The following is a 26263-nucleotide window of genomic DNA, read 5'->3' as shown; positions in this document are numbered from 1 at the left end:
GATTGAGAAATACCTTTTAATGGAGGTAAATAAAGCTAAAGATGGTGGCAGTCTCACTTGTGTCCGGGTCTTTCTCTTGTAAGTTCAACCGTCAGTGCTTCTCTAGGGCTTTAACAAGAAGATCATTCAGACGGCCGACCATGGGCCTCGGGTCGTCCACAAGCCCTGCTGCTATCATGGCATTCTCGTAGATCTAAGGAAGGCAGGGAGGAGATGGTTAGGAAGGAAAAGTAGCTTCCCCGCTTCCAAGTCAGGCCTGGCCAGCTCCCCTCACCTGATCCACCAGCAGCTGGGCCAGCTCCGGCTCCCCTTCTCTCAGCTGACTGAGCTTCCTGATCAGCGTGTGCCTGCCGCGATGAAACACCAGGAAAGAGAGAACACTGTAAAAACTGCACACAATGAGTTGAATCTGGTGAGCCACGACTCCATACCCAGAAAGTCCAAGAGGACCAGAATTACTTAATATGACAGCAAACTTAGAGTGGCTGTACGTTGTCCCTTTCCTTGTTTCTAACAGCGCACACACTTTTTAAAAGGGACAAATCTGAACCAAGAAAGGACTACTAAGAAGCTTTTAGGATCAGCTCAATTATGTAGGGGAAAATACAGACCCAACACAGCCAGCATTTCACTGAGTGAAAATGTACATCATTTACAATTTTATGGAACCAACTTAGATTCAATTTTTTGACCAAAAAAACATTATAAAGATACCTGTTCTCGGTATCTTCGATAAGTCCAAGAACCTAAACCAGATTTAAATAAACCTCATTCAGCCAAAGAATGCTATAATCTTATTGTACAGGTAGCTTAGGCCCGTAATCCTGAGACTTGCAGGATCAAGGTTCAGAAGCTACAACAATTTCCTCCTCAAAGAAACCATCACACAGCTAATAACTGCACAAGGCCAGGCCCATCATGACTGTCTCAGCCTTGGGTAACAAAGAGTGGTAACCCTGCCTCAAAAAAAAAATGTGGAGGTCGTAAGAGCACAGTTGAGAAACACTATCAAGATGTGTGAGACAAACTCATGACAGAAAGGGTAACACAGCTCAGTGGACTGGGAAACAAGATGAAATTGCACTTGCCTTTCCACAGACAATTTAAATTCAGATGGCCAAAACCATATACTGTTAAGATTTCTTATTTCTAAGTTCCCACAGAGCATCTAATGAGTTTAGTAAATAGTCAAATAATGGGGGGGTGCCAGATACTGTTGGTTCGTATCTGAGATCTAAGGATCATGGTTCAAAGGTTCCAGCCTAAGCAGGAAAATCTGTGAGACTCTTAGCTCCAGAGTGGGAGAGCTCAATTCTTAAGCTGTCCAGCCTTGAGTCCAAGCCCCATGAATAGTAACTCACATGGGTCTGAAACCCCCACACATGCAATCTGTAAGAGTTCTTGGCTGTCACAAAGAGCGATCCTGGCCTGGGAGTACCTGGGGTTGATCTCCAGTGTGGGCTGCAGCAGCTGAGCGCGCTCCTCCTGGGTCTTGGCCAGCTGCTGCATGCGCAGGAAGTGGCGGGCAGCTCCCATCTCCAGCACAGTCACCATGGCAGGGTGGGTGTCCAGGCGGAAAGTGACCTGCAAATAAAGCCAAGCTGGAGAGGCTCAGTGCTGGAAAGGCCCGGGATGGCTGTCTTTGGTGGAAGAGAAATTCCTCAGAACCATGGGTCACAGCCAGGACACAACTTCCCATCATGTCCAGGAAGGCAGCAGGGAATCCTGCCTTCTCCCCAGGACCCAGAGATTCCCGGCAGTGTCAAAGATGTCTACGAGGCATGTGCTTTCACTATGCCAGTGTACGCCAAGGCCCTCGGGGCTGACAAGGCACTACTTGTTGCACCATTCCCAAGGCAGGCTGATTTTAGTCCCCAACCCCTCACATGTGCTGCGACCCTGTGTGCTGATCAGCCTGGGGACGAGTTACCCAAAGCCTAGTGGAGTGGGAGTGAACTCACGACCTGGGTGCCATCCCTCAGCTTTTTGGTGGTGAATTGGGAAATTGAGTCTATGACCTTCCTCCCCAGGCTGGCTTCCAACCGTGATCCTCAAATCTCAGCCTTTAGAGCAGCTACCATTTGTAAAGCAGTGGTGTCATGTGATCCACTCTGCACACTGTGGCTCTGATGTGCTATATACCCCTAATTCCTTCTCGTTGACCCTCACCTTGGTGCCTCCTGTGGACCCCTCCCGAATGTGGCCATGAGACCTTGGCTCTGAAGTCCACCACAGCCCACTCTAGGGAGAAGGCGGCACCCTGGGGCTGCACGAGGCTGCCCCCACCCCATGCCAGTGCCCTAGGCTCTGCTGCTCCCTCGGTCCTGAGTTCTCTACTGCTTGGGGGGATGGGCCAGGACTCGCCCACCCTGGCAGGACCCTGCATGGCTGCAGAAGCAGGTCCCACAGCAGCCTGTGGTGGGTGCCTCACCTTCACGCTGGCGACTCGAGACCCCAGTGCATTCCTCATCCAGGCCATCAGCTCCTCCGTCTCCTTCTCGGTCAGGCGCTCACTGGCTGCAAAGGAGTGAGTGTGAGCAGGCCTGGAGCCACCATGCAGCCTCCGCACCCACACAAGGGAGAGGCTCTTGGAAGCACCCCGTGGTGGAGAGAAACCTCGGGGCGTTTTTGGGTGCCTGTGGCTGCTTGGTTCTGTGAAGGATGAAGGCACTGGAGACAGAGCGCCTTCAGGTTTCTATGAACCGCTAGGAAGCTCCACGCCCCAGGCCCTAGCCCACCTGCTCTGCCCGGCCTGGAGAGGGGCAGAGCCAACCTGGGGACGTGTCCTCGAACTTCTCCTCCTTATAGTGGTCTACAACAATGTCCGTTTCCACCGAGATCAGCTTCTTCTTGTCAAACTCGCGCAGGTGCAGCAGGGTGAGCTCGTCAAACTGCTCGTAGCAGAAGAGCACCTGGGGACGCCCCGAGCCCCGGTCAGCCCCGACACTGAAGGAGACCCCTGCTGGGGCCTGCCTGCCTAGTCCCCAGAAGCTTCTGAGCGGGGCTCTGTTCCTGCCCACCCTCACCTCCCGAAAGACAAGGCTGGCTGCAGACACAGGCCTTTCCTGCACTGTCCCGAGCAGAAGGAAGCACGAGCTCACCTCTGTGTTCTTCCGCTTCATGGCCTCATAGTAGGGCGAGTGCTCGGCCAGGTGGCGGCTGGGCGCGCACAGGTAGTAGATGCTGCGGGTGCCGGGCTGCATGCGGCTGGCATACTCGGAGAGGCTGGTGAGGCGGCCGGCGGGCAGTGCCGAGGACTCGTAGCGCAGCAGCTTCGCGATGTCTTCCTGCACACGCGAGGCGGTCACGGCGGGCACGCTCACAGGCCCCAGCGCCTTCCTGCCCAGGCCGCCCGAGCCTGTCTAGGGCAAACGCTGCTCCCCAGGGTCTGCCACAGGCCATGGGTGTGAAGGCAGCGTGCCCCGCTTCCCTCAGCGCAAGGGGGCCTGAAGCAAGCCCTGCACGCCGCATGCAACAAGCTGCTCCTCGGAGCCACCTGGTCTAAACCGCTGTCCCCTCTGATGGCACAGAGGGTAGGAGGCGGCTCTGGAACCCGGGGAAGGCAGGGTGACCATGCTGTGCTGGACTGAGTGGAAGTGGGGCTGGGAGAGCACAGCCGTGCCCACGGGACAGCGTCCACGCTCCCATCTGGCCCTTGCTGGCACAAATGCATGGAATGGGGACATGCTTGCAAAGCACGTGAGAAAGCGCCAGCACATGAACACTGCAGGGTGCGAGTGACCACACGTGGCATAAAGATGGGGCAGCAGTGCCACGGGGGATCCTGGTCCCCAAGGCCGGCCCCGCAGGCCTGAGCCTTGCGCAGTAACAGGGAGAGGGGCTGAGGAAGTGACTGGGGCCCGCTCTCTCCTCGCTTGCCAGCCACCATGAGGTGAGCTCCCTCTGCCATGCAGTCCAAGGACCATGGATTAAGTGTGCGCTTTCAAAATGAATACTTCCGGGCTGGGAGTTTGGCCTAGTGGTTAAAGTGCTTGCCTAGCATGCATGAAGACCCGGGTTCGATTCCTCGGTACCACATACATAGAAAAAAGCCGGAAGTGGTGCTGAGGCTCAAGTGGTAGAGCTCTAGCCTTGAGAAAGTCCAAGGACAGTGCTCAGGCCCTGAGCTCAAGCCCAGGACTGGCAAAAAAACAAAAAAACAAAATGAATACTTCCCCCTGGAAGCTTCCTCAGCCACTCCATCAGTGATAGGAAACTGGCTGACATGAACAGGGGGTGTGACAAGCCCAGAGAAGCCAATGAACAATCCTTGTGCATCTGCACCCCACTCGTCCCACGGCCCGGGGCTCCCCTTCTCCCCTGGCCACGATACAGGGCAGTGCCATGATGTGAGCCTGTGTACAACCAACACTTGAAACGGGGAGCAGAGCAAGTCTCCCCCACACTGCCTTGCCAGGGACTGCGAGACACGCCGCGGGCCAGGCAGTGGGCCCAGCGGTCCCTGCACTGACCTGGCAGCAGGGGCGGCCACGAGAAGGCAAGCTCACCTTGACCTGCTGCTCGGCAGTGGTCACGATGCCCTCCCTCAGGAACAGGCCGAAATCTTCAAAAAACTTGGCGTATTTCTCAGCATCTTTCCTGCTCTGGTCGATGAGAAACTTGATGACCCTCTGCTGCAGAACATCTCGAAGCTTCCTTCAAAGTAGAGTGAGATGGGGGGAGCAGGAGCTCTGAGCACCGGGGAAGTGTGGGAATGACAAGCATAGCACTGGAGCAGGAGGGAGGGAAGTGGACCGCGTGGTGCCACACTGTCCCCTGCAGGCATCGACATGCACGGATGTCCCCTGGGGAAGAGGATCAGTGACACTCAAGCCCAAGTCCACTTGTTGCCTATGGCTCTAAAAAATGGTCAAGAGTGCCAAATGGATGGAGGAGAGCACTCCCTGGGGTACATGGTATGAATACACTCAGCATTCCGTGCACGAGGCTCGGTGGCCAAGCCACACCCCAGAAAATCACCCCGGCAGTCCCAGCATGAGGCAGAAACCTGGACTTGGCATGGATGTGTACAGAGGCTGCGCCGCAGCTTCTCAAGACAGATTCTCCACGACTTATGTGAACCTGACCCACACAGCTGTTCTGAAAAGCTACAGCAGGTTGCTGCCTGCAGGGCCCTTCATGGTTCGGGGCAGCGGCGCCGTTGGAAACCTCACCTAGGCTGGGAAGGTGCTCAGTGGTGGAGTGCTTGCCTAGCATGCATGGAGCCCTGGGGTCAACGACTCTAATACATCCACAGAAAAAGCCAGAGGCGCCGGCACAGTGGCCTCAGGCCTGTGATCCGAACTACTCAGAAGGCTGAGATCTGAGGAGCGTGGTTCAAAGCCAGCCAGGGCACTAAACACTGATCCTGAGATTCTGATTTCCAATTAACTACTAGAAAACCAGTGGTGCTGTGGCTCAAGGGGTAGGGCAGTATAGCCTTGAGCTGAAGAGCTCAGGGACAGCAACCAGGCCCAGAGTCCAAGCCCCATGACCAACAACAACAAAAAGAAAAAAAGCCAGGGGTGACACTGTGGGTCAAGTGGTAGAGTGCCAGCCTTGAGAAAAAGGAGGGAAAAAAAAGCAGTGCAGGGACAGTGTTCAGGCCCACAAGTTCAAGCCCCAGGACTGGAGGAAAAGGAAAAATAAAGACTAAACCACTTAAGCTTTCCGTCTCCCCTCTCCCCCTTCAGCCTGGGCCAGGACCCCGGTCTGTGCAGGGTTGGAGCCGTGGTCGAGGAGGACACGAGCAAAGGCTGTGAGGCAGCAAGCCTGAATGTCTGAGCCACACCGGGTGACCAGGGCCCAACAGGAGCAACGTGGCCAAGGCAACGAGCAACCTGGATTTGGGTCTGCCAAGTGGGTAATCACGTAAAGGCTAACAAAGGGAGGCTCGTCACTGCCTAAAGGGCCTTCGAAACACCAAAGGGAGGAACACAGAATGTCCCAGAGTCAAGTACTATCATGAGCTGGACAGATAACAGCCAGGCAGGGCGGCTCAACCTGTGACACCACCTAATCAAGAGGCAGAGATCAGGAGAGGTTCAAGAACAGGCTGATTCCCTGGCAAATACTTGAGACTGGCCAGACACTGGTAGCTCACACTTGTGAGGCTGAGATCTGAGGACTGTGGTTCAAAGCCAGCTCAGGCAAACAAACATGACATTCTTATCTCCAAATTAACTAGCAAACATCTAGAACTGGCCGTGTAGCTCAAGTGGTGGTAGAGTGCTACAGGTGAGGAAAAAGAGTAAACACATCAGGCCCTGAATTTCAGCCCCAGTATCCACACCAAAAAAGTTAAAGACCACCTAGAGCTGCTGGCTCCCACCTGCAATCCTAGCTACTCAGAAGAACGTCTGTGAGACTCTTCATCTTCAATTACCTACCAAAAAGGCAGAGCTGTGGCTCAAATGGGAGAGCACTAGCCTTACACCAAAATGAGAAGAGCCCAGGCCCCGAGTTCTAGCACCAGGACCGACATCATCCGAGCAGGAGAGCCTGCTCTCCTCTCAACACAAGCCCGCCCGCCACGTACCGGATGAGCGCGCTCTCCTGCAGCAGCTCGCGGCTGAGGTTCAGGGGGATGTCCTCACTGTCCACCACACCTGAGGGACGGCACAGGTCACGCTCCAGCTTCCTCCTGGCTCTTCTCCTCACCACACGGTCTTGTTGGGCCACGTGTGGCACGAGGCAGGGAGGGTTGTTCTGGCCCTCCTCTACACCCCGGGTGCTTGGGGGCGCGCAGGACTTGGGACACTTGGCAAACATGTTCTAGATTTTACCTTAAAAGTCCCAAGCCAGAGCCAGGCGCGGTGGCTCACGCCTGTAACCAATCCTGGCTACTTAAGAGGCTGAGATCTGAGAACTGCAGTTCAAAGCCAGCCCAGGCATTAAAGTCCATGAGATTCTTATCTCTAACCACCAGAAGACCAGAAGTGGCGCTGTGGCTCCAGGGGGTAGGGCAGTAGCCTTGAGCTGAAGAGTTCAGGGACAATGCCCAGGCCCAGAATTCAAGCCCCATGACCCCCCTCCCCCCCCCACACAAAAAAAGTCCTAAGCCAAGGCCAGGCACTGGTGGCTCACATCTGTAATCCTAGCTGCTCAGGACACTGCAACCTGAGGATCTTGGTTCAAAGCCACAAAGGCAAGGAAGTCTCAGACAGTTACCTCCAATTAACCACCAAAAATACTTGAAGTGGAGCCGGGCGCTGTGGCGCACGCCTGTAATCCTAGCTGCTTAAGAGGCTGAGGCTGCTCTGGGGCCTGGGCCCCGTACCTCGAATGAAGCGCAGCCATTTGGGCAGGACGTCCGTGGCTTTGGCCTGGATCAGGACCTTGCGGCTGTACAGAGAGACACTGGAGCCCAGCTCCCGGCTCACATCAAACATGGATGGTTTCTGGGGGTGAGGAAAGGGTGAGGATCATTGGTCTGGGCAGAAACCCCACCCCAACCACAGGAGGCGGAGCTGTTCTCCCTAGGGCTGAGGCGATGACCTGGAGGACAGGATAAGGTCAGAAGAGGAGCGCTGCTGCCTGCCCACCTGTCCTCCAAGGGCCTCTGTCCAGAATCTCCCACGAACCACAACTGAACGCTGGTGGGAAAGGGTGAGCTCTGTGGCACTGCTGCTTCCCCCGACCCACAGGGACATAAAGGTTTTGTGTGTCCCCAAGAATCAAGCAAGGGCTGGGAGTTTGGTCTACTGGTAGAGTGCTTGCCTAGCATGCACGAAGACCACATACATAGAAAAATGCCAGGAGAGATGCTGAGGCTCAAGGGGTGGAGCTCTAGTCTTGAGAAAGTCCAAGGACGGTGCTCAGGACCTGAGCTCAAGCCCAGGACTGGCAAAAAAAAAAAAAAAGAATCAAGCCAAACCACAGGCCAGGGGCCAGCCAGCAAATCCACAGACCAAATCCATGCTCAGGGGTGTTTCATTTTTAACTGGGTGGAGAGAGAACTCAAAATGAGTATTTTATCAAATGTAAAAAGGTTGGGCTGGGAATATGGCTCAGTGGTAGAACGCTTGCCTAGCATGCATGAAACCTGGCTTCCATTCCTCAGTACCCCATGAGCAGAGGAAGCTGGGAGTGGCACTGTGGCTTGAGTGGTAGAACTCTAGTCCTGAGCATAGAGAGGCCCAAGGACAGAGTCCAGGCCATTGAGCTCAGGGCCGAGGACGGGAAAGAAAGAATGAGGCGGGCATGGTGGCTCACGCCTGTAACTCAGGAGGCTGAGATCTAAGGACTGTGGTTCACTAAAGGCCTTGAGACTCTTATCTCCAATTAAACACCAGAAAACCGGGTGGTATTGTGGCTCAAGGGGTAGGGCTCCGGGACAGTGCCCAGGCCTAGGGTTCAAGCCCCGCAACCAAAACAACCAACCACAAACCCCAAACCACCAGGGATAGGAATTTAGATGCTGGAGTCCACAGCTCACTGCACGCACCTATGCGTTCTGAGGTGTGGACTGAAGCTTTTCGTTACAGCTCCAGGGACTGTGACCACAACAGGTGCTCTGTCCCCAAAACATGCCCACTGGTGTCTACACTGCCTCCGTGCTGGGGTCAGTAATGGTGTGGGCTGAAGGACGAGGTGCCAAGGGGCAGAAATCTGGCATTCTGAACAGGTCTCGGCCCGGAACCAGGGACGATCCTGCCTGCTTCCCTCCCAGTGGAGGGGCGGAGGGTGCCGAGGCTCATAGCGCTTGGGAGTGAAGGAGCGTGGCAGCCCGGGGCCCGTTCCACAGGGTGTTGGGGGACCTCCCACAGTGTCACCCTGCCCCGCACAGCTCCCACACCTGCACTGAAGACGCCAGGGTCAGGTGCCCGGGGGCCCCTGCGCTCCACCCCGAGGCCCCGGCTCTTCCTCAGCACCCGGGGGCCGTGCAGGGCACTCACCGTCTCGGGCACGTAGAAGATGCTCCGGATGTTGAGAGGGGCGTCTGTCTTGTAGTGCAGGGTGTAGCGGGGCTTGTCGTGCGCCTGGGCGATGTAGCGGTAGAACTCCTCGTGCTGGGAGTCACTGATGTCCTTGGGGTCCAGCATCCACACAGCCTGGACGCGGGCAGAGCGGGGAGCATCACGTTTACAACACGACTAGAAGAGCATGCACCCTGACTGACCCTGTGCCAGGGCCAGGGCTCCCACATCTCCATCTCCCCCTCCAGCACCTGGGAAGCTCCACAACAGCACGTCCCCTCGCCCCCACCCCGGCACAGAGGCAGGGGAGGTCCCTCAGGGGCCAGTTGAGGGTGTCTGCCCACAGGCAAAGCAAGGTGACCAGCAAGATCCCTGCGACCTAAGAGGCACCGTCCCCCTCCCCGTGGCAGAACCACGAAAAAACCAAGTTCAGTGGAAGGACTGGAAGCACGACACGTCCACCAGCCTTTCCCGTGGACTGAGGCAGGCACATCTCTAGCCAGCCCGGCTGCCAGGTTGGGAGAGGCTTGCTCGCATGCGTGCCCTCTCCCCTCTCTCGCGGAACCTCTCATGCCTGCCCTGCAGGCAGCCCAGGTCCACACCTGCAAGGCGTTGATCCTCCTTCCGTTGAGGTACAGCGGGAAGCTGATGAAGTTGCTGTACTTCGTTACCACATCTGCAGAAGACAGAGACAGTGAACAGAAGCAGGCAGCGCCCGTCCACGCTGCCATCGTGTCACGGTGTAGGGCCAGGGCTACAGTAAGAACATGTCCTCCCCAGCCTGCACAGTGGGAGCAGAGAACCAGAGAGGAAAGCAGACTGCTAAGAGTCTAGGGCCCAGGACACCACAGGGTTGAGGTTTGGCTGTGTGCTAACCAGGAGCCAAATAGCCCTGAACCCCAGGAGGGGCTCAGCACTCCCCGTCAGCTGCCAAGACAGCCAGAGGCCGAAAGCCGGGACACCGGCCAGGAAGAGGAGCCACGAGAGCACCAACAGACACCTCCACCCAAGTCTACCAAGACCGAGGCCAGCACGGCCTCCTGCAGTGTTCCTGCAGTGTCCGGGGAGTGGGGTTCGACCACACTAAGCACCCAAGGTTCTAGAAGCCCTGCAGAGACAGCACAGACGACTCTGCCAAATGCCATCTTAAATACTGATCTAAAATAAAAAATTGGAAGTTGCTTTGTTATTGTTTACGACAGTTTTGTTTTTGTTTTTTGCGCCAGTCTGGGGCTTGAACTCAGGTCGGAGCACTGTCTTTGGGCTTTCTCAAGGCTTGAGTCACAGCACCACTTTCAACTTTTTCTATGTTTGTGATACAGACAAATCGAACCCGGGTCTTCCTGCATACTAGGCAAGCACTCTACTACTAGGCCAAACTCCTGGCCCATGACAGCTTTTTCTTAAATCTGAAGTAACTTGCTTCTAAGGTCCTTTCTATTTTTAAGCACTGTAAATGCTAATACATTCTAATTTTTAACTGCCTGTTATGTTGAAATAAAAACAAAGAAAAATGAGAAACACAGGAACAAGCAAGGGCTGCGCCCCATGTCAGCTGGCTCTGTCTCCATCCGCCAAGGCCCTGGAATAAGTCCCTGCCCTCTCCCAGGCACCCTGGGTCCCTCACCTCGCACGCGGGCCTCGCTGGAGAACTCTCTACAGTCTGATTTGAGGTGGATGATTATTTTGGTCCCAGCTCGAACTCCTGAAGCTTCAGCAATTTCAAACATTCCAGAGCTAAGACACAGGAACAGGAAAGACAGGTCCACTTTTACTACCTAAATCAATCTGAGTGTGGAAAATCCAGCCACTCCTGGGATTTTCACAAGCAGAATCCAAGCAGAAAGGAGACCAAAAATATCCTCTTCTTTGTTTTTTGAGATGGGGGAGGTGGTCTTACTGTGCATTCTAGAGTGGCCATGGACTTGATCCTCTTGCCTCAGCCTCCCAAGTGCTGGGTTCATAAGCACGTGTTACCACAGGCCCAGCGGAGCTCTTTGTGCCACCAGACGGACACAGGGGCAGGGACAGTGCACTGTGGAACTGTGCACGCCTGGCTCCCTCAGGAGTCCTGCCCGCCTCAGACTCTCCTGGGCCTATGTGCCTTGGAGCACCAATGGGCACGGCTCAGCACCTCCAGGGGCAGCTGGTGGTGGAGAAGCGCAGCACGGGGGAGGCCGGAGGGGTCTTCTGCTGCCTGACCACATCTATCCACAGTGGGGGCTGCTTTCACTGAATTACAGAAATCTGTTTGGAGCGAGGGAAGAGGCAGCTCCGGGCAGGCCTCGTGCCCCAGACACCGTTCTCAAACTGACTTCAGCCAGCAAGCAGCAGGCAAGCCCCCTGTGCATCAAGACAGGGGACACAGGACAGAAGCCCGGCAGGGAGACAACGCTGCTCCCGCCAGTGAAGCCCTCCAGCCCTCGTCCTGCTGCAGGTGACTGACTAGGTAGGACCTGCAGGTGTGAAGGAGGCAGAGGAGCTCAGCAGGACGCCCGAGGAAGGCGAGGCCTCAGTCCAGCGCTGCACAGCAGCGACCAGCCCCAGGGACCAGTTGAGCCCCCAAACAGACTCAGACTTCAGGCCAACAACCCAGAAAATGCTGGAAAAGGCAGAAAGTCTCTCCAAACTCAGTGGTAACTGCCAACATGCAAGTCAGGTGACACAGGACTCCAGATGTCCTCAGGGCCAGGTGCTTGCTTACCCGTCTGAAAGCCACTGGTAACCTGGGCTCCCCGGGACTGCGGAGCGGGAATAGACCTCGACTCTGTCGGCCACCATGAATGCTGAGTAGAAACCCACTCCAAACTGCCCAATGATCTTGCTGCTGGCCTCCGCCTGGTTCTGCAGTGCTTCCAGAAAGGCCTGCAAGGACAAAAGGCAGGTCCGAGGGAGGCTGCCACCACCGAGCTGGGAGCCCACAGCTGTGGGACTACCATCTGCCTTTTTTTTTGCCAGTCTGGGCTTACGCTCAGGGCCTGAGCACTGTCCTTGGGCTTTCCTCGAGGCTAGGGCTCTACCACTTGAGCCTCAGCACCACTTCTGGCTTTTTTCTATGTATGTTGTACCGAGGAATCGAACCCGGGTCTTCGTGCATGCTAGGCAAGCACTTTAACCACTAGGCCAGACTCCCGACCCCATCTACCTTTCTCTCCACATGCAAGAGCCCTGCAGATGCTGACAGTCACCCCAGGCGTGCAGTAAGAACTAAGCAGGACCGCTGAGGTATGGGGTGAGAGTGGGGTGCGGTCTCACTGAGGGGAGGCGGCTGGAATAAGCATGCGCAGCCTGCAGGTCCACAGGCCAGGGTCTCCTGCATTATCTCCAGATTCCAAGCAGGGGCAACTTCGCAGACACAGCAGTTAGCGCAGCACCCCAGGACTGACAGCCCGGCTGCTCAATCCTGTCTATGAAACGGGGCAAAGTTGATCCCACACAATTCTTCCCTGTACTTGGAATAATATGATGAAATCAAGTACTTACACAGCTGTCCACACTACCTCCTTCTCAGGAGTCAGAGATAATCCAGAAAGACCAAGGCGGGGTGGGATGCCTGACACAGCAGGTGCCTCGTGACCTGAGCTGAGAGAAGGCGGGGTCTGCTCTGCGCAGCACTGCAGCTCCAGCTGCTCGAGATGTGGCCAGTGGAAGTGAGGAGTCCACTTTTTTTTTAAATTTTTTTGCCAGTCTCTGGGCTTGAGACTTTTCCTTTGAGACTGTCCTTGGACTTTCTCAAGGCTAGAGCTCTACCACTTGAGCCTCAGCACCACTTCCGGCTTTTTTCTATGTATGTGGTACCGAGGAATCGAACCCGGGTCTTCATGCACGCTAGGGAAGCACTTTAACCACTAGGCCAAACTTCCGGCCCCAGGAGTCCACTTTTATATCTTATATGCAGCCATGTACACTGAGCAGCTACCACACAGGGCAGAGTGGATGATCCTGAAAACTATCCAAGAGCATCATGGGCAGGAGTCACACTGATGCTTAAAAGTAGGAATCTGTGAGTTACTTTACACTAATGCCGGCACCACGTAAACTAATGACACAGAAAGCACTCAGGCTCCAGGAGAGGCAGTAGGGGCCAACAATGTCTGCCTTAGATTGGAACAAAGGCCGGAGGTGACAGCTGACCATGTCTGCAGGATTGTCACAACCGTAACCCAATAGCCCACATAAACTGCTGCACTACAGAAATCAGGGCCCACGTTCTTGCCTTTTTTTCTGTTGGTCATGGGCTTTCACCCTGGGCTCGGGCGCTGTCCCTGAGCTCTTCAGCTCAAGGCTACTGCCCTAAACCTTGAGCCACAGTGCCACTTCTGCTCTTCTAATAGTTAATTGGAGATAAGAGTCTCACAGACTTTAGTGCCCGGGCTGGCTCTGAACCATGATCCTCAGATCTCAGCCTCCCAAGTAGCTAGGCATGAGCCATCACACCCAGCTTGTCCTTGAACTTTCTCAAGGCTAGTGTTCTACCGCCTGGGCAACAGCTCCACCTCTAGCCTCTTCAGCGTGTGTGGTACCAAGGCCTCAATCTTAGGGTTTTGTGCATGCTAGGCCGGGCACTCTACCAGTAGGCCACGCCCCCACCCCCCTCAGCTCATTCTTGTGAATGGCTCTGCCTGGGGTCTGGGTCCCGCCCAGGGAACTCAGACAAGGCAGAGTGCAGGCTCACAGATCAGCATCGGGAGGGACTGAGGTGTGGCTCAAATGGTAGACCTCCAACCACAAGCAAGGAAAGTGCCAGGAGGGGAGCAGCATATTGTGGATTCAGGATCTGAACCTGCCACCAGCAGCCTGCCGCTCTGTGCAACACACTTCAGCCTGTTCATCTGTGATGTAAGAGCGCAATTCGACACTCGGAGGCTGGAAACGCTAAGGTGACACGCAGCGCTGCAGGCAGGCTTACCTTTGACCCCGACCTGGCGATGGTGCCCAGGTTGGACACCAGCTCCTCCTGCGTCATTCCCATGCCCGTGTCCTGAGGAGAGAGGAGAGTGGCAGGCACTGAGCCGGGGCAGCGGAGGCAGGTGTGGGGACGGCACAGGACCAGGAGTGGTCTCAGTGGCACCTGCCAGATGGAGTCTCGGACACTGACCACACACCCATCACATCAGCCCAGCCTCAGAGAGAAGTGGAAGTGATGACCCGTGGCCGGGCGCACGCTTAACGCGAGCCCCAGGTACGCGTGCTCAGTGGCCCTGCACAACGCGGGATGCCCAGGCTCCACCTCCAGCATAAACCCTCCCCCCCACCCTGAGAGGCAGTGCTGGCCGCACCCCTGCCTGGCTCTGTTGCTGGTGCTCCTGAGCGAGACAGCAAGTGACATAAGAACCACGATCCAACAGAATAATGCATGAATGAGCAGTAAGTTTAAAATCATTAGTTATTAAGTATAGTTTACGTTGACATGTTTACTTTCATACAACTTTTTTTTTTGCCAGTCCTGGGACTTGGACTAAGGGCCTGGGCACTGAGCTTTTTCAAGACTAGTGCTCTACCCCAGCACCACATGCGGCTTTTTCTGTGTACGTGGTACCAAGGAATCGAACCTAAGTCTTCATGGAGGCTAAGTGAATATTCTTTCAGTAGGCCACTACCAGGCCACAGAACTCCTAAGGAAAAGGTTCATGTTAGGAGGATAAGACAGGAGAAAAGTTTTTGTTTTCAACTCTGATAAGATAGGAGTAAGTTTTTGTTTCCAACTCTGTTTCTTTCTAAATTGATCTATAAACTCATTACAATGTCAATAAAAAAATCTCTCTAACATTTGTAGAAAATGACCAGCTTTATTCTAAAGTGCAGAGTGAAGTAGAAAAACCTAAATATTTTGAAAGGGAACAAAGATGAAGAACTCACATTAGCCAATTGTAAGACTTGTTACAAATCTGCAATCATGTAGAATGAAGTGTCCAGAGCAGAAGCATGCATAGCGCCACCTGCCCCTCACAGATGCCGGGACCACCAGGCCTTACTTCATGCCACCCACAAAAATCCTGGGGATTTAGACCAGTGGAAGAGCACTTGACTGGCAAGTGCAAGGCCCTGGGTTCAGGCCTCAGCTGTGGGGAGGGGCGGGGGGGGGGGCGGTGTCCAGGGCTGGGGATGTAACCTAGTGGCGGGCCTAGCACATTCAAGGCCCTAGGTTCATCTCTGACAGTGCAAAAGGAAAAAAAAAATACGTGAAATAGATCACATATATAAATGTAAAAGCTGAGGTTAAGAAGCTTGACTTTGAAAGTCAAAAACTTCTAGACATCACTAAAAACATGAAAGCCTAAAAGGAAAATAAGGATAAAGTTTGCTATTAAAATCTTGGGCTTGGGCCTAGTGGTAGAGTGCTTGTCTAGCATGCACAAAGCCCTGGTTTGTTCCTTGGTAATATATACACAGAAAAAGCGGAAAGTGGCATAGTGCTAGCCTTGAGTGTTCAAGGACAGTGCCTAGGCCCTGAGTTCAAGCCCCAGGACTGGCAAAAATCAAACCCACACACCTCTTGGGCTGGGTGTAGCTCACAGACAGAACATTTGCTCTTCAAGAGGTACTGGAGATCAGAAAAGCTAGCCATGGACTGGGAATAGTTTTACATTTCCTTCTCCTCTGCCTGGTGGTGTGTTTTCCAATTTTCTTGTGATGGCCAAGTGATAACTTAGCAAGTGAAACGGGAAGGCGTCTGCACGTCACAGAATGCAGAGCAAGTGTTGTCGCCCTGGCTGCGCAGGTTAGAGGGGCTGCCACTCACCACGCCGGCTTCGTCTGTGAGGTAGGAAGACAAACATACCTGGATAGTGATAGTGCCTTTATCAGCATCGGTCTGCAGGTGAATCTCCATCTCAGGCAGTGCCTGGCCATCAGACACCAACTTATGACGCAGTTTTTCCAAGGCGTCACTGGCATTGGAGACAAGCTCCCGAATGAACACCTAGGGATGGGGGGAGAGGAAGAAGGCGCTGTCCTGACATCTGCCTGGTGAACTTCACTGACACATCTTGACAGTCAGAGCCTGCCAGATCTGCAGGCTCTGCACACAGACCTCTTGCGGTGGCCAAGCAGCCCCCTGAACATGGGCACCTCCCCGGCACAGTGTTCTGCAGCACACCAACCCCTACGGCTCTTTCATTCTAGGGTTTTCAGTTCAGCCTGAAATGATACGTCCATCTCAGAGCTTAGACTTTAAGAACCACCCTGACAGGTGGCGGTGGTTGACAACTGTAATTCTAGTTACACAGGAGACGGAGATCTGAGGATTATGGTTCTAAGGCAGCTTGAGCAGCAAAGTCCCCCATGAAACTCTTGCCTCCAATGAACCACTCAAAAACCAGTGGTTGGGTGCTAGCCTTCAGCACAGAGAGGCTCAGGGGCAGTGCCTAGGCCCCGAGTGCACGCACGCCTGCACACAAAATGGGGCCAAGAGCGTGGACTAGTGGTAGAGTGCTTGCCTAGTATGCATGAAGCCCTGGGTTCAATTCCTCAGTATCACATAATACAGAAAAGGCTGGAAGTGCTACTGTGGCTCACATGGTAGAGTTCTAGCCTTGAGAAAGCCCAAGGACAGTGCCTCAGCCGAGTTCAAGCTTCAGGACTGGCCAAAAAAAAACCAACACACACACACACACACACACACACACACACACACACACACACACACACACACACACACACACACACACACACACACACACACACACACACACTATAAGGGACCTTTTCTTACCTATTTTCTTTTGTGTTTTGATGCCAGTACTAGGACTTGAGCTCAGTGCTTAGACACTGTCCCTTAGCTTTTTTGTTCTAATGAATACTCTAGTGCTTGAGCCACTACATCACTTCTGGCTTTTTGCTGGTTAACTGGAGAAGTCTCAGGAATTTTCTAGCTTGTGTTGGCTTTCAACTGCAATCCTCAGATCTCAGCCGCCTAAGTAGCTAGGATCACAGGCATGAGCCATGTATATCTGACGTCTCAGTCTCTTACATAGAAATAACAAAACATTCCTCCAAACATCCATCTCTCTGCTCCATGAAGAGACTCACAGATTCATTTTGGCTTCGTTTCATCTACCAGGGGCAAACATCAGAGCTTCTACCTTTCAGAAAAAGGCTCTGGTGGGCCAGTGTTCAATTCCTTGGTATCACATACATAGAAAAAAAAGCCAGAAGTGGTGCTGTGGCTCCAGTGGTAGAGTTCTAGCCTTGAGAAAGCCCAAGGACAGTGCTCAGGCCCTCATTCCAAGCTCAGAACTGGCAATCAATCAATCAATAAAGAGAGTGAGAGAGAGGAAAAAAAAGGAAAAGAAAAGCTCATGACCAACTTTTCCTCTTGCCTCACTTGGGGTAGCAGGAGTACAGGAGGGCGCTACACGCTTAGCCCCCATCCCCAAGGAAATTTTACAAAAGAACTAAAAAGTTCTCTTCCCATTGCTGATGCCACAGACCAGGCAAAGGAGGCAAATAAACTGAGATGCCAGCACACAGCAGCGCCAGGGAACCAAAGGGCAGGCCAACAGTACAGAGACTGACCAATGTACAGCCTCACGTCAATGTTTAGAAGGTTTTAAAATACTGGCGAAAGGGTGGGAATGTAGCGTAGTGGTAAAGTGCTTGCCGAGCATGAAGGAGGCCCTGGGTTTAATTCCTCAGTACCACAGAAATGAAAAAAGAATAAAATATCTGCAAAATTAAATTAGCTCCTAGAGTTGATCCAAGGAACTGTCTGGAATACTTATCTGTGAAGCCAAAATAGACTTTGGTAAACATACTCTGATTATGACTGGGGCTTGTTGACAGTCTAACGCACCTAACAGGATGATGTAAGAACAGTTTTGCTACAAGAATTCTTGCTAGCCTTGTTAATGGCAAATGGACACCTACCTCTTTTTCTGAGTACAGGGAACGGGCCACAATATCTAAAAGCTTCTTTGTCTCTGCTTGGAACTCGTGTTTGGAGACGGAACCTGGTAATGAATCACAAACAATGAAGCTTCCTTTCATTTCCGTGGACAACATGCCATATACCAATCAAATGTGTCTAAGGCTCACCCCCCCCCCCCCCCCAGTCCTGGGCTTGAGCTCAGGGCTTGAGCATTGTCCTTGGACTTTTCTCAAGGCTAGAGCTCTACCACTTGAGCCTCAGCACCACTTCCAGCTTTTTTCTATGTATGTGGTACCGAGGAATTGAACCCGGGTCTTCGTGCATGCTAGGCAAGCACTCCACCACTAGGCCAAACTCCCGGCCCCTGTCTAAGGCTTTAAGAGATGGGTGTCTGGGCTGGGAGTTTGGCCTAGTGGTTAAAGTGCTTGCCTAGCATGCATGAAGACCCGGGTTCGATTCCTCGGTACCACATACATAGAATAAAAAGCTGGAAGTGGTGCTGAGGCTCAAGTGGTAGAGCTCTAGCCTTGAGAAAGTCCAAGGACAGTGCTCAAGCCCTGAGCTCAAGCCCAAGACTGGCACAAAAAAAAAAAAAAAAAAAAAAAAAAGAGATGGGGTGTCTCTGTGAGCCCTAGCTGGCCCTGCCTACCACACACCGTGGCTTCTAAGGGTTTCTGCACAGGAACCAGGAAGCCATGAGGAAAGTGGACAAGAAGCAAGCTCGCAGGGAAGGGCCCCAGGGTAGGGGGAGCCTCTCTCAGTAGCAAGAGGCTCATGGAGAACAAGCTCTGCATGCTGGAACCACCGAGGTGAATTTCCCAAAGCATTCAGTGCTGAGAATTAGGCCTGCCTCAGCAGCCAGACCACAGCAGATTCTCCAAAAGAGCTGCGTTCTGATCAATTATCCGAAAAGCAAAAGAATAAGACAGCCTCACTTCTCTTCTTCACAAACGACTCTGTTGTCATCTCATTAAAAGCCAGAGATGGAAGTCCTGGGCCTGGCTCTGGAGATAGCCTTTTGGTACTCAGAACTCAGTCCTTTACCAGCTGGGCCATTACTCGGTTTCCATCCAGCTTCCGTGATTACTAGCAGATGTGCTATTGCATTGCCACTCAGCAGATTCCTAGGTGGCCGCCAGAGGGGGCAAGACCAGGACAAAGCCGAGCATTCCCGACTGGGACGGAAATGGAGGCCACACTCCGCTGGAGCTAGCTACTCCAGCCATCCCACCTCTTCCTGGAAAGCCGCCCTTCCCGAGCCACAGCCAGCCCAGAGGCCCACCCCATGCCATCCACGCACCCTGCACGGCCTCTGTGCTGCTGATGATGGAGTGCAGCGCCTCTTCCTTCTTGTCTTCGGCAGCCTGCGTGCTGTATCGCTGTCCCACACAGAGGCTCGAAGCCAGACTCTGCCCGGGACTCCTGAACTGCACTGGGGTCCTCTGAGGACACAGAACTGGCTTTCCTGAAAAGACAGCCATGCATAAAGAACTAGTACTCAAAGGCAGATGGCCTTACCTGTTCCCATCTCAACTGTCCACAGAAACCAATGCAGAACGACACTGCTGCTGTTTCACTCCACACATGTCAACGTCAAGGGCACTTGGCTGAAAAACAGCTGCGGTGCTGTTCTGACATTAGCCAGGAGGGCACTCACATTTGCCTGCTGCAACTTCCTGCTCATCCTGGTGGGAACAAGGAAGACAATGGCTCCCCACTGGATGCCACATCCCCAACACCCAGGCCACCAGAATGAACCCAGTGCCTGGAGTTGTCCAGTAGACACTCATCGTATGACAGTGTCAAGAACATAGGGTCAGTCAGAACACCACATATGACTGACAGAAATGGACACAGGTGCCCATCAGATAGACTCTTCCCTGCAAACATGTAACTGATGGAAAGGAATGATGTACAATGTCCCAAAATAGGTGGACACTCTTAAAAACGAATACATCAACTTTTCGGCTCAAGCCACAGCTCCACTCCTGGTTTTCATGGTAGCAAACTAGAGATAAGAGTCTCACAAACCTGGGGCCAGGAATGTGGCCTATGGTAAAGTGCTTGCCTAGTATTCATGAAGACTCAGGTTCAAGTCCTTGGTACCACATACATAGAAAAGTGGTGACGTGGCTCAAGTGATAAAGCTCGAGCCTTGAGAAAGCTCAAGGACAGTGCTCAGGCCCTGAGTTCAAGCCCCAGGACTGCTCCCCCTCCCAGAAAAAAATTCTCAAACTTTCTTGCTTAGATTGGCTTTACACTGTGCTCCTCAGATCTCAGCCTCATGAGTAGCTGAGATTACAGGCATAAATAAGCCAACCAGCACCTGACCTGAGACTATCTCCAATTGACAATCAGAAATCCAGCAATGCTGGGACTCAAAGTGGCAGAAGACTAGCTTCAGTGAAAGAGCTCACGGTTAGCACCAAGGCCTAGAGTTCAAGCTCCATGACTCACAGAAGAAAAAAGGAAAAAAAAGTCTCTGGTTAAGCTGAGTGTACCAGAAAGAAAGAAAGAAAGAAAGAAAGACAGACAGACAGACACACAGACACAGACACAGACACAGACACACACGAAAGGGGGGCGCAGGTATATCTGACTAGCCAGTGCAACTTCATTATTTCCTAAACAATTCACCAGGCTGGGAATACCACAAATTCAAGTGGATTCTTGTGAAAGCTCAGTAGGTATGGAAGTTGCACCACAGGGACCCCTAAGAGTAAGCAAAGGGAAAAGGACAGATCAAGGAAGAGGAAAGGGAGGTCACAGCCCAGCAGTGCCAGCGTTAAGAGTGTGGTCCTGGTGAGGTTCTTTCTGTAAGATGAAATCAACTGGCCAATGCTTAAGCCCCATAGGAATCTGAGCTCTACTGAGCTGCTAGCACTTGCTGGGACCCTTATCCTCAAAACTTCCATTTCTAACACTGAAGGTTCAGCTAAGGAGCACCTCCGGATTTTATCCTGCCAATGTCAACCCTCAAACTGGCAGGGCTCAGCTACTCTGGTGATCATGAATCACTTAACACCCCTCTGCCGGACTGTACAACTATAGTCACAGCTACTCTGGGGAGACCAGCTGAGTGAAAAAATAAACAGTGCCCCAGCCCTGAGTTCAAGTCCCTGATATAAAAGGAAAAGAAGGAAGGGAGGGAGGGGAAAAAAGTACGCTGAGCTCAAGGGTGATACAGGAGCTATGAAGATGTGACACATCCCAAATGTGAAGGCAAAAATGCTAAAGTCTGCCAACACTAGCCCAAGAAAAAAGGGTGGGGGGGGTTCTGGATTTCCTTTTTTTTTTTTTTTAATATTTTTTATTGTAATTAATAAAAGGGTTACATGATATTTGCCAGATAGAAGGTGCATTAATTCACATACATTGATACCCTTTCACATGTCTTGGTCCCCATTACCCTCCCTGGATTTTCTTTCTTTTTTTTTTTTTTTCTTGCCAGTCCTGGGCTTAAGCTCAGGGCCTGAGCACTGTCCTTGGATTTTTCTCTAGGCTAGAGCTCTACCACTTGAGCCTCAGCACCACTTCTGGCTTTTTCTAAGTATGTGGTACCAAGGAATCGAACCCGGGTCTTCGTGCATGCTAGGCAAGCACTTTACCACTAGGCCAAACTCCCGGCCCCATCCCTGGATTTTCTTTTGCCAGTCCTGGGGCTTAAACTCAGGGTCTGGGCGCTGTCCCTGAGCTTCTCTGACTCAAGGCTAGCACTCAACACTTCAGCCACAGCACTACTTCTGGCTTTTTTTGTTTATGTGGTACAGAAATCAAACTCAGAGCTTCATGCATGCTAGCAAGCACACTACCTCTAAGACACATTTCTAGACCAAGTTCTGGAATTACCTCCTGTAATCACATTCGTTGTTCTCCCTTACGTACATATCACATATTTTCTCTTTCCTTCCTTCCTTCCTTCCTTCCTTTTATTGGCCAGTCTTGGGCCTTGAACTCAGGACCTGGGCACTGTCCTTGGGCTTTCTCAAAGCTAGAGCTCTACCACCTGAGCCACAGCACCATTTCTGCTTTTTTTTCTTTTTCTTTTTTTTTTTTTTTTTTTTTTGCCAGTCCTGGGCTTGAGTGCAGGGCCTGAGCACTGTCCTTGGACTTTCCTCAAGGCTAATGTTCTACCCTGAGCCACCGCACCACTTCTGGCTTTTTCTACTTATGTGGTACCGAGGAATCCAACCTGGGTCTTCGTGCATGCTAGGCAGGCACTCTACCACTAGGCCAAACTCCCGGCCCTTCTGCCTTTTTTTCTATGTATGTGGTATCGAGGAATCGAACCCAGGTCTTCATGCATGCCAGGCAAGCACTCTATCATCCAGCCCTCTTTTTTTTTTTTTTGCCGGCGCTGGGGCTTGAACTCAGGGACCGAGCGCTGTCCTTGGGCTTTCTCAAGGCTAGCACTTCACCACTAGGCCATGCTCCCAAATTTTCTTGACTAAGTTCACCCATCACTCAATCCACGGTCACAGATATCTCACAAGTGACAATGTTATGGGCATCTGAAACACAACAGGCTGAAGAATAGACTCAAGCAATGCCAGACCCAGAGGAAAGATATGAAGGGAAACAAAAATCTGAAAGCTTTGGAAGTGGTGCTGTGGCTCAAGGAGCAGAGCACTAGCCTTGAGCTAAAGAGCTCAGAGACAGTGCCCAAAGTTCAAGCCCCAAGATTGAGTCCTCCCTATCTCCCTCCTCCCCAGAAAAAAAAAAAAATCTGAAAGCAGAAAACTGATGTATCTTCAAGAGCGAAGTGACATGGTGCTTTCAGACCATGAACTACAAATATTTGTAGACACCTTATAATAGAAAAAAATGCCCTTACTCTTCCTGGCAAAGAAAAGCCTAGGGTTAGCCACAGAAGAAACACTAATCAAACTGACAAGACTGTTAATCTATAACACCAGTGCTAGAAGACAGACAGCAACTGTCTCACATCATAAAGAAAAATAGTTTTCACCTGGAATGCAATAACCATCCAAACAAGTATACAAGTATGAAGACAAATGAGAAATCTTAAGACACAGTGGGACCTAGAAACTGCACCCCATACGCTATTTCTGTAAAAATAATGGGGTACAGGTGGTAAAGTAAAAAATAAATCTACAACAGCAGCTCCAGAATTACTTCCACGAAGGTAATGATGAGTAAACCAGTAAAGTTTACGGTTTTCTTAACTGCTAATACTGTTATTTTAATTGGCATGTTGAAATTAAGAAAAAAAAGCTAAAATGTAAAGTTCAAGCAGACAAGATTTAAGAGCTACTCATAGGAGATTCGTGCAGATACAGAAAAGGCTGTTACACTAGCAAAAAAAAATATTCTTATTCTCACTCATATCCATGCAGGTATAAATCAAACAAGGCGTCTCTTATGTCTACTGTGAAAATACACCCCAACCTCTACGGGAGACACATCCAGTGTTAAAATACTACAAGCAGTTTCACCGCCTGCTCACTGTAACGTAACTAACGTGGGAACATCAGCTAACACTTTAAAAAGTTCTTAAACATCAATTCGAAAATCAGAACGCGCATTAAGTATTCACTCATCATCGCATGGAATAAATCTGAAGTAATCCCGACTGCCGAGTACACGGCTTAGTGAAGTCTGGTAGCTCACAACACGGAACTCTCGGGTAACCACTTGGAAGGCCGCTGGACACGAAGACCGAAATGAAAAGCTGTGTGGGGAGACCGTGAGCGCGGAAAATTCCACAGCACCGTGGCATTTATTTACGATAAAAACAAAGCCTGCTGCACGCGTGGGCCCCGGCGCGGGCGGCGGGCCGACAGGAGGGGAGGAAGCGGAGGGGAAGGCGCTCCCTTCTCCATTCGCCGCCCCGTTCCCGACCTTGGGGGGCACGGAGGCCAACGCCGGGGGTCCACCCGGATTCCGGACACCCGTTTTAGGGTTGAGTCAACGTTTTCACACCAAATCCTGAGCCTGAACCGAGGGCACGCGGAGCCCGGGGCGCAGCGGCGTCCGATGAGCGCGAGGACCGACGCCGTCCCTTTGAGAAGCCGGGCCCCGCACGCGAACGGAGGGACGCCGCGGCCCCCGAGGCCCAGGCTGGGAGCCCGACCCGCCCGGCGGAGCCCGACCCGCCCGGCGGAACCCAAGCCGCCCGGAGGAGCCCGTGCCGCCCGGAGGAGCCCGAGCCGCCCGGGGGAACCCGACCCGCCCGGCGGTACGGAGAGAAATGCCGTGAGGAACCCAGCGCCCGCGCAGCAGGCGCCGCCGCCGCCTCACGCCCGCCTTCCTCACCTGCCGTGGAGGCCGTCAGTGCCGGAAGCCGCAAGCGGCGGCCCCACATCAACAGAGCTCGCAGCTCACGAGCCATGCTGCCGTTCCCGAAAGCCCGCGCGCTGTCTGCAAGGGCGGGACTTCCGGCGGCGCGGGGAGGTGACGTCACGGCGCGCGACGGGCTGCCCGAGGCGCTGCCTGTGCGAGCTCCGCACTGCGCGCGGACCCTCGGGGCTTGAGTGTTGGACCTCCGTGACCTTGCGTCTCGTCAAGGGCGACCCGGGTCCGGTGCTTGGTGTCCCTGGCGGGCTGCACGTCGGCGCGAGCGTCTCAGAATGGGAGGGGGGGGCAGAGTCGGAATGCGGAGGCCGCCGGAAGGTCCCGCCTAAACCCAGGGGCTGAAGCCCGGAGGGACGGGGTTCCAGCCCCGACGCGGGCACCCCGGACGGGCACGCGTTCACCAGGGCCGCCGCGACGCAGCCCAGTCGTTCCTCCCGACTGCCTCCCTTTCGGCTGGCAAATCCGACTATACCCTTCCAAGTTAGGCAGATTCTGCCGGATGATTCTGGGGCCCCCCAGGCTTGCTGCACAAACGAACGGGAAGGCTGAGGCGGAGCTCGGGGGCAGAGAGATTTCTTACCCCGCCACCCACCCCACATACACGGAACTCAAAAGGCGGATCCCGGAGAGTGCGGCTCAGGTCCCACGGCGGAGTGTTGGTAGAGGGAGTACTGAGCTAGGAGTGTGGCTTCCTGGTACAGTGCTTGCCTACTGTACATGGAGCCCTGGGTTTGATCCCCTGGCACCACATCTGCAGAAAAAAACGAAAGTGGCGCTGTGGCTCAAGTGTAGAGTACTAACCTTGAGCAGAAGACGCTCAGGGACAGTGCCCAGACACTGAGTTCAAGCCCTAGGACTAGAAAAATAATAATAATGGAAAAAAAAAATAAAGAGGGAGTCCTAAAATGCTTCCAGATTAATCAGATCTGTAATGCCAACCATGTGAAAGGAAGAAAAGGTATAGCCCTGGCAAAGGCATGAAACCTTCTCTGAAAATTTTACAGATGGGGAAATATTTCAAGTGATAGACCTTGGCTAGAATAAGGAGACTCCGAGTTCAAGCCTTAGTTCTCCCAGAACCACCAAATCAAAAGATTGCCCCAAGTTACTGACTTAAGAGACGGAGGAGCTAGGAAAAGAATGAGCAAATCTGAGTGGAAAAATTGGAATTCACTCCTGGATGACTCCAGCAGCCTCATAATACCCTCCTCCATGCTACGGCTACTTTCACCAGCCCAACATCCCTACATTGGCCAGCCCCTGCCCCCTCACTGATATCAACAGCCTCCCAGGAACTCTTAGTCTCAGTTCATTCTTTTTGCCTTTGTGAACACTCCCTGTATCACCCACCCTGCCTGTCACCACACTACAGACTGCCTATAGATGTCCCTGTAGCTACACCCAGGGGGATTTCGTAGAGGTTGGGCTCACATTTCATTAGGAAATCATCCTTTCTGTGAAAGCTTCCAGTTTGTCTATGAGGTCCTAGCTCTGGCTTGGAGCGAATTTTTTTTTTGCCAGTCCTGGGCTTAGGTTCAAGGCCTGAGCACTGTCCCTGGATTTTCTCAAGGCTAGAGCTCTACCACTTGAGCCACAGCACCACTTCTGGCTTTTTTTTTTTTTTTTTTTGCTATGTATGTGGTACTGAGGAATCGAACCCGGGTCTTCGTGCATGCTAGGCAAGCACTCTACCACTAGGCCAAACTCCCGGCCCATTGGAGAGAGATTTTAGGAAAGAAAAGTGGTTCTGCGGGAAGGGGACAGATGAGGGCGGGATAGGGTCAGTGGAGCACAAAGCTCTCAGGTTCCAGGAAGACCCATCTGGGTCTGCTCTCCTATATCCTTTCCTTGGCCAGAAAACTCCTTGGGACTCTGCGGGTCAGGGACAAGCAGCAGCAGCTTCCCACAAAACTCCCAAGGTCCCTGTGTGCTCCAGTCTCAGCTGAAATTCAGCCCTTACTGGTGACACCAGTTCTGATTGTCTAAGACTTGTCAAATTCCGATACTTCTTCCTAGACCTATGAGGTTCCATTTCCCAGCTTTGGGAACATGGGAACTACATTCTAGCCCTTGAGTAGACATTTTTCCTAATCTTCCATCCTCTCACCCTAGGAAGGAACATAAAAAACTGTCTTCATCTCAGGAGCCCTCATCTGTCATC

At 52.8% G+C, this 26263-nt stretch overlaps 1 protein-coding gene across 1 annotated transcript; it reads right to left on the bottom strand.

The window, feature by feature from the left end:
* Positions 1-2: 2 nt before the first annotated feature.
* Positions 3-24153, bottom strand: Trap1 (TNF receptor associated protein 1). Its single transcript, XM_090324882.1, has 18 exons — positions 24064-24153; positions 19088-19252; positions 17787-17869; positions 15700-15840; positions 13828-13899; positions 11623-11783; positions 10546-10655; positions 9521-9594; positions 8898-9053; positions 7280-7400; positions 6539-6608; positions 4509-4656; positions 3102-3287; positions 2774-2912; positions 2432-2517; positions 1439-1584; positions 275-347; positions 3-193 (listed from the first exon to the last, which is right to left on the bottom strand). The coding sequence occupies exons 1-18, from the start codon at positions 24137-24139 to the stop codon at positions 92-94; spliced, it is 2109 nt and encodes a 702-aa protein (XP_090181008.1). The 5' UTR covers positions 24140-24153; the 3' UTR covers positions 3-91.
* Positions 24154-26263: the final 2110 nt, after the last annotated feature.

This window comes from Megascapheus bottae, chromosome 36 (assembly GCF_031878675.1).
Source record: "Megascapheus bottae isolate mThoBot1 chromosome 36, mThoBot2.hap1, whole genome shotgun sequence".
NCBI lineage: Eukaryota > Metazoa > Chordata > Mammalia > Rodentia > Geomyidae > Megascapheus > Megascapheus bottae.
Note: the sequence above shows the minus strand (reverse complement) of the source record. Positions and strands in the feature narration are given on the sequence as shown.

Excerpts from the sequence above, each read along its gene's own strand:
- Trap1 (XM_090324882.1), bottom strand. The coding sequence starts at position 24,139 with ATGGCTCGTGAGCTGCGAGCTCTGTTGATGTGGGGCCGCCGCTTGCGG. Across the intron at positions 13,900-15,699 it reads AAGGCACTATCACTATCCAG|GACACGGGCATGGGAATGAC; the intron begins GTATGTTTGTCT and ends CTCTCTCCTCAG. Across the intron at positions 11,784-13,827 it reads TCGCCAGGTCGGGGTCAAAG|GCCTTTCTGGAAGCACTGCA; the intron begins GTAAGCCTGCCT and ends TTGTCCTTGCAG.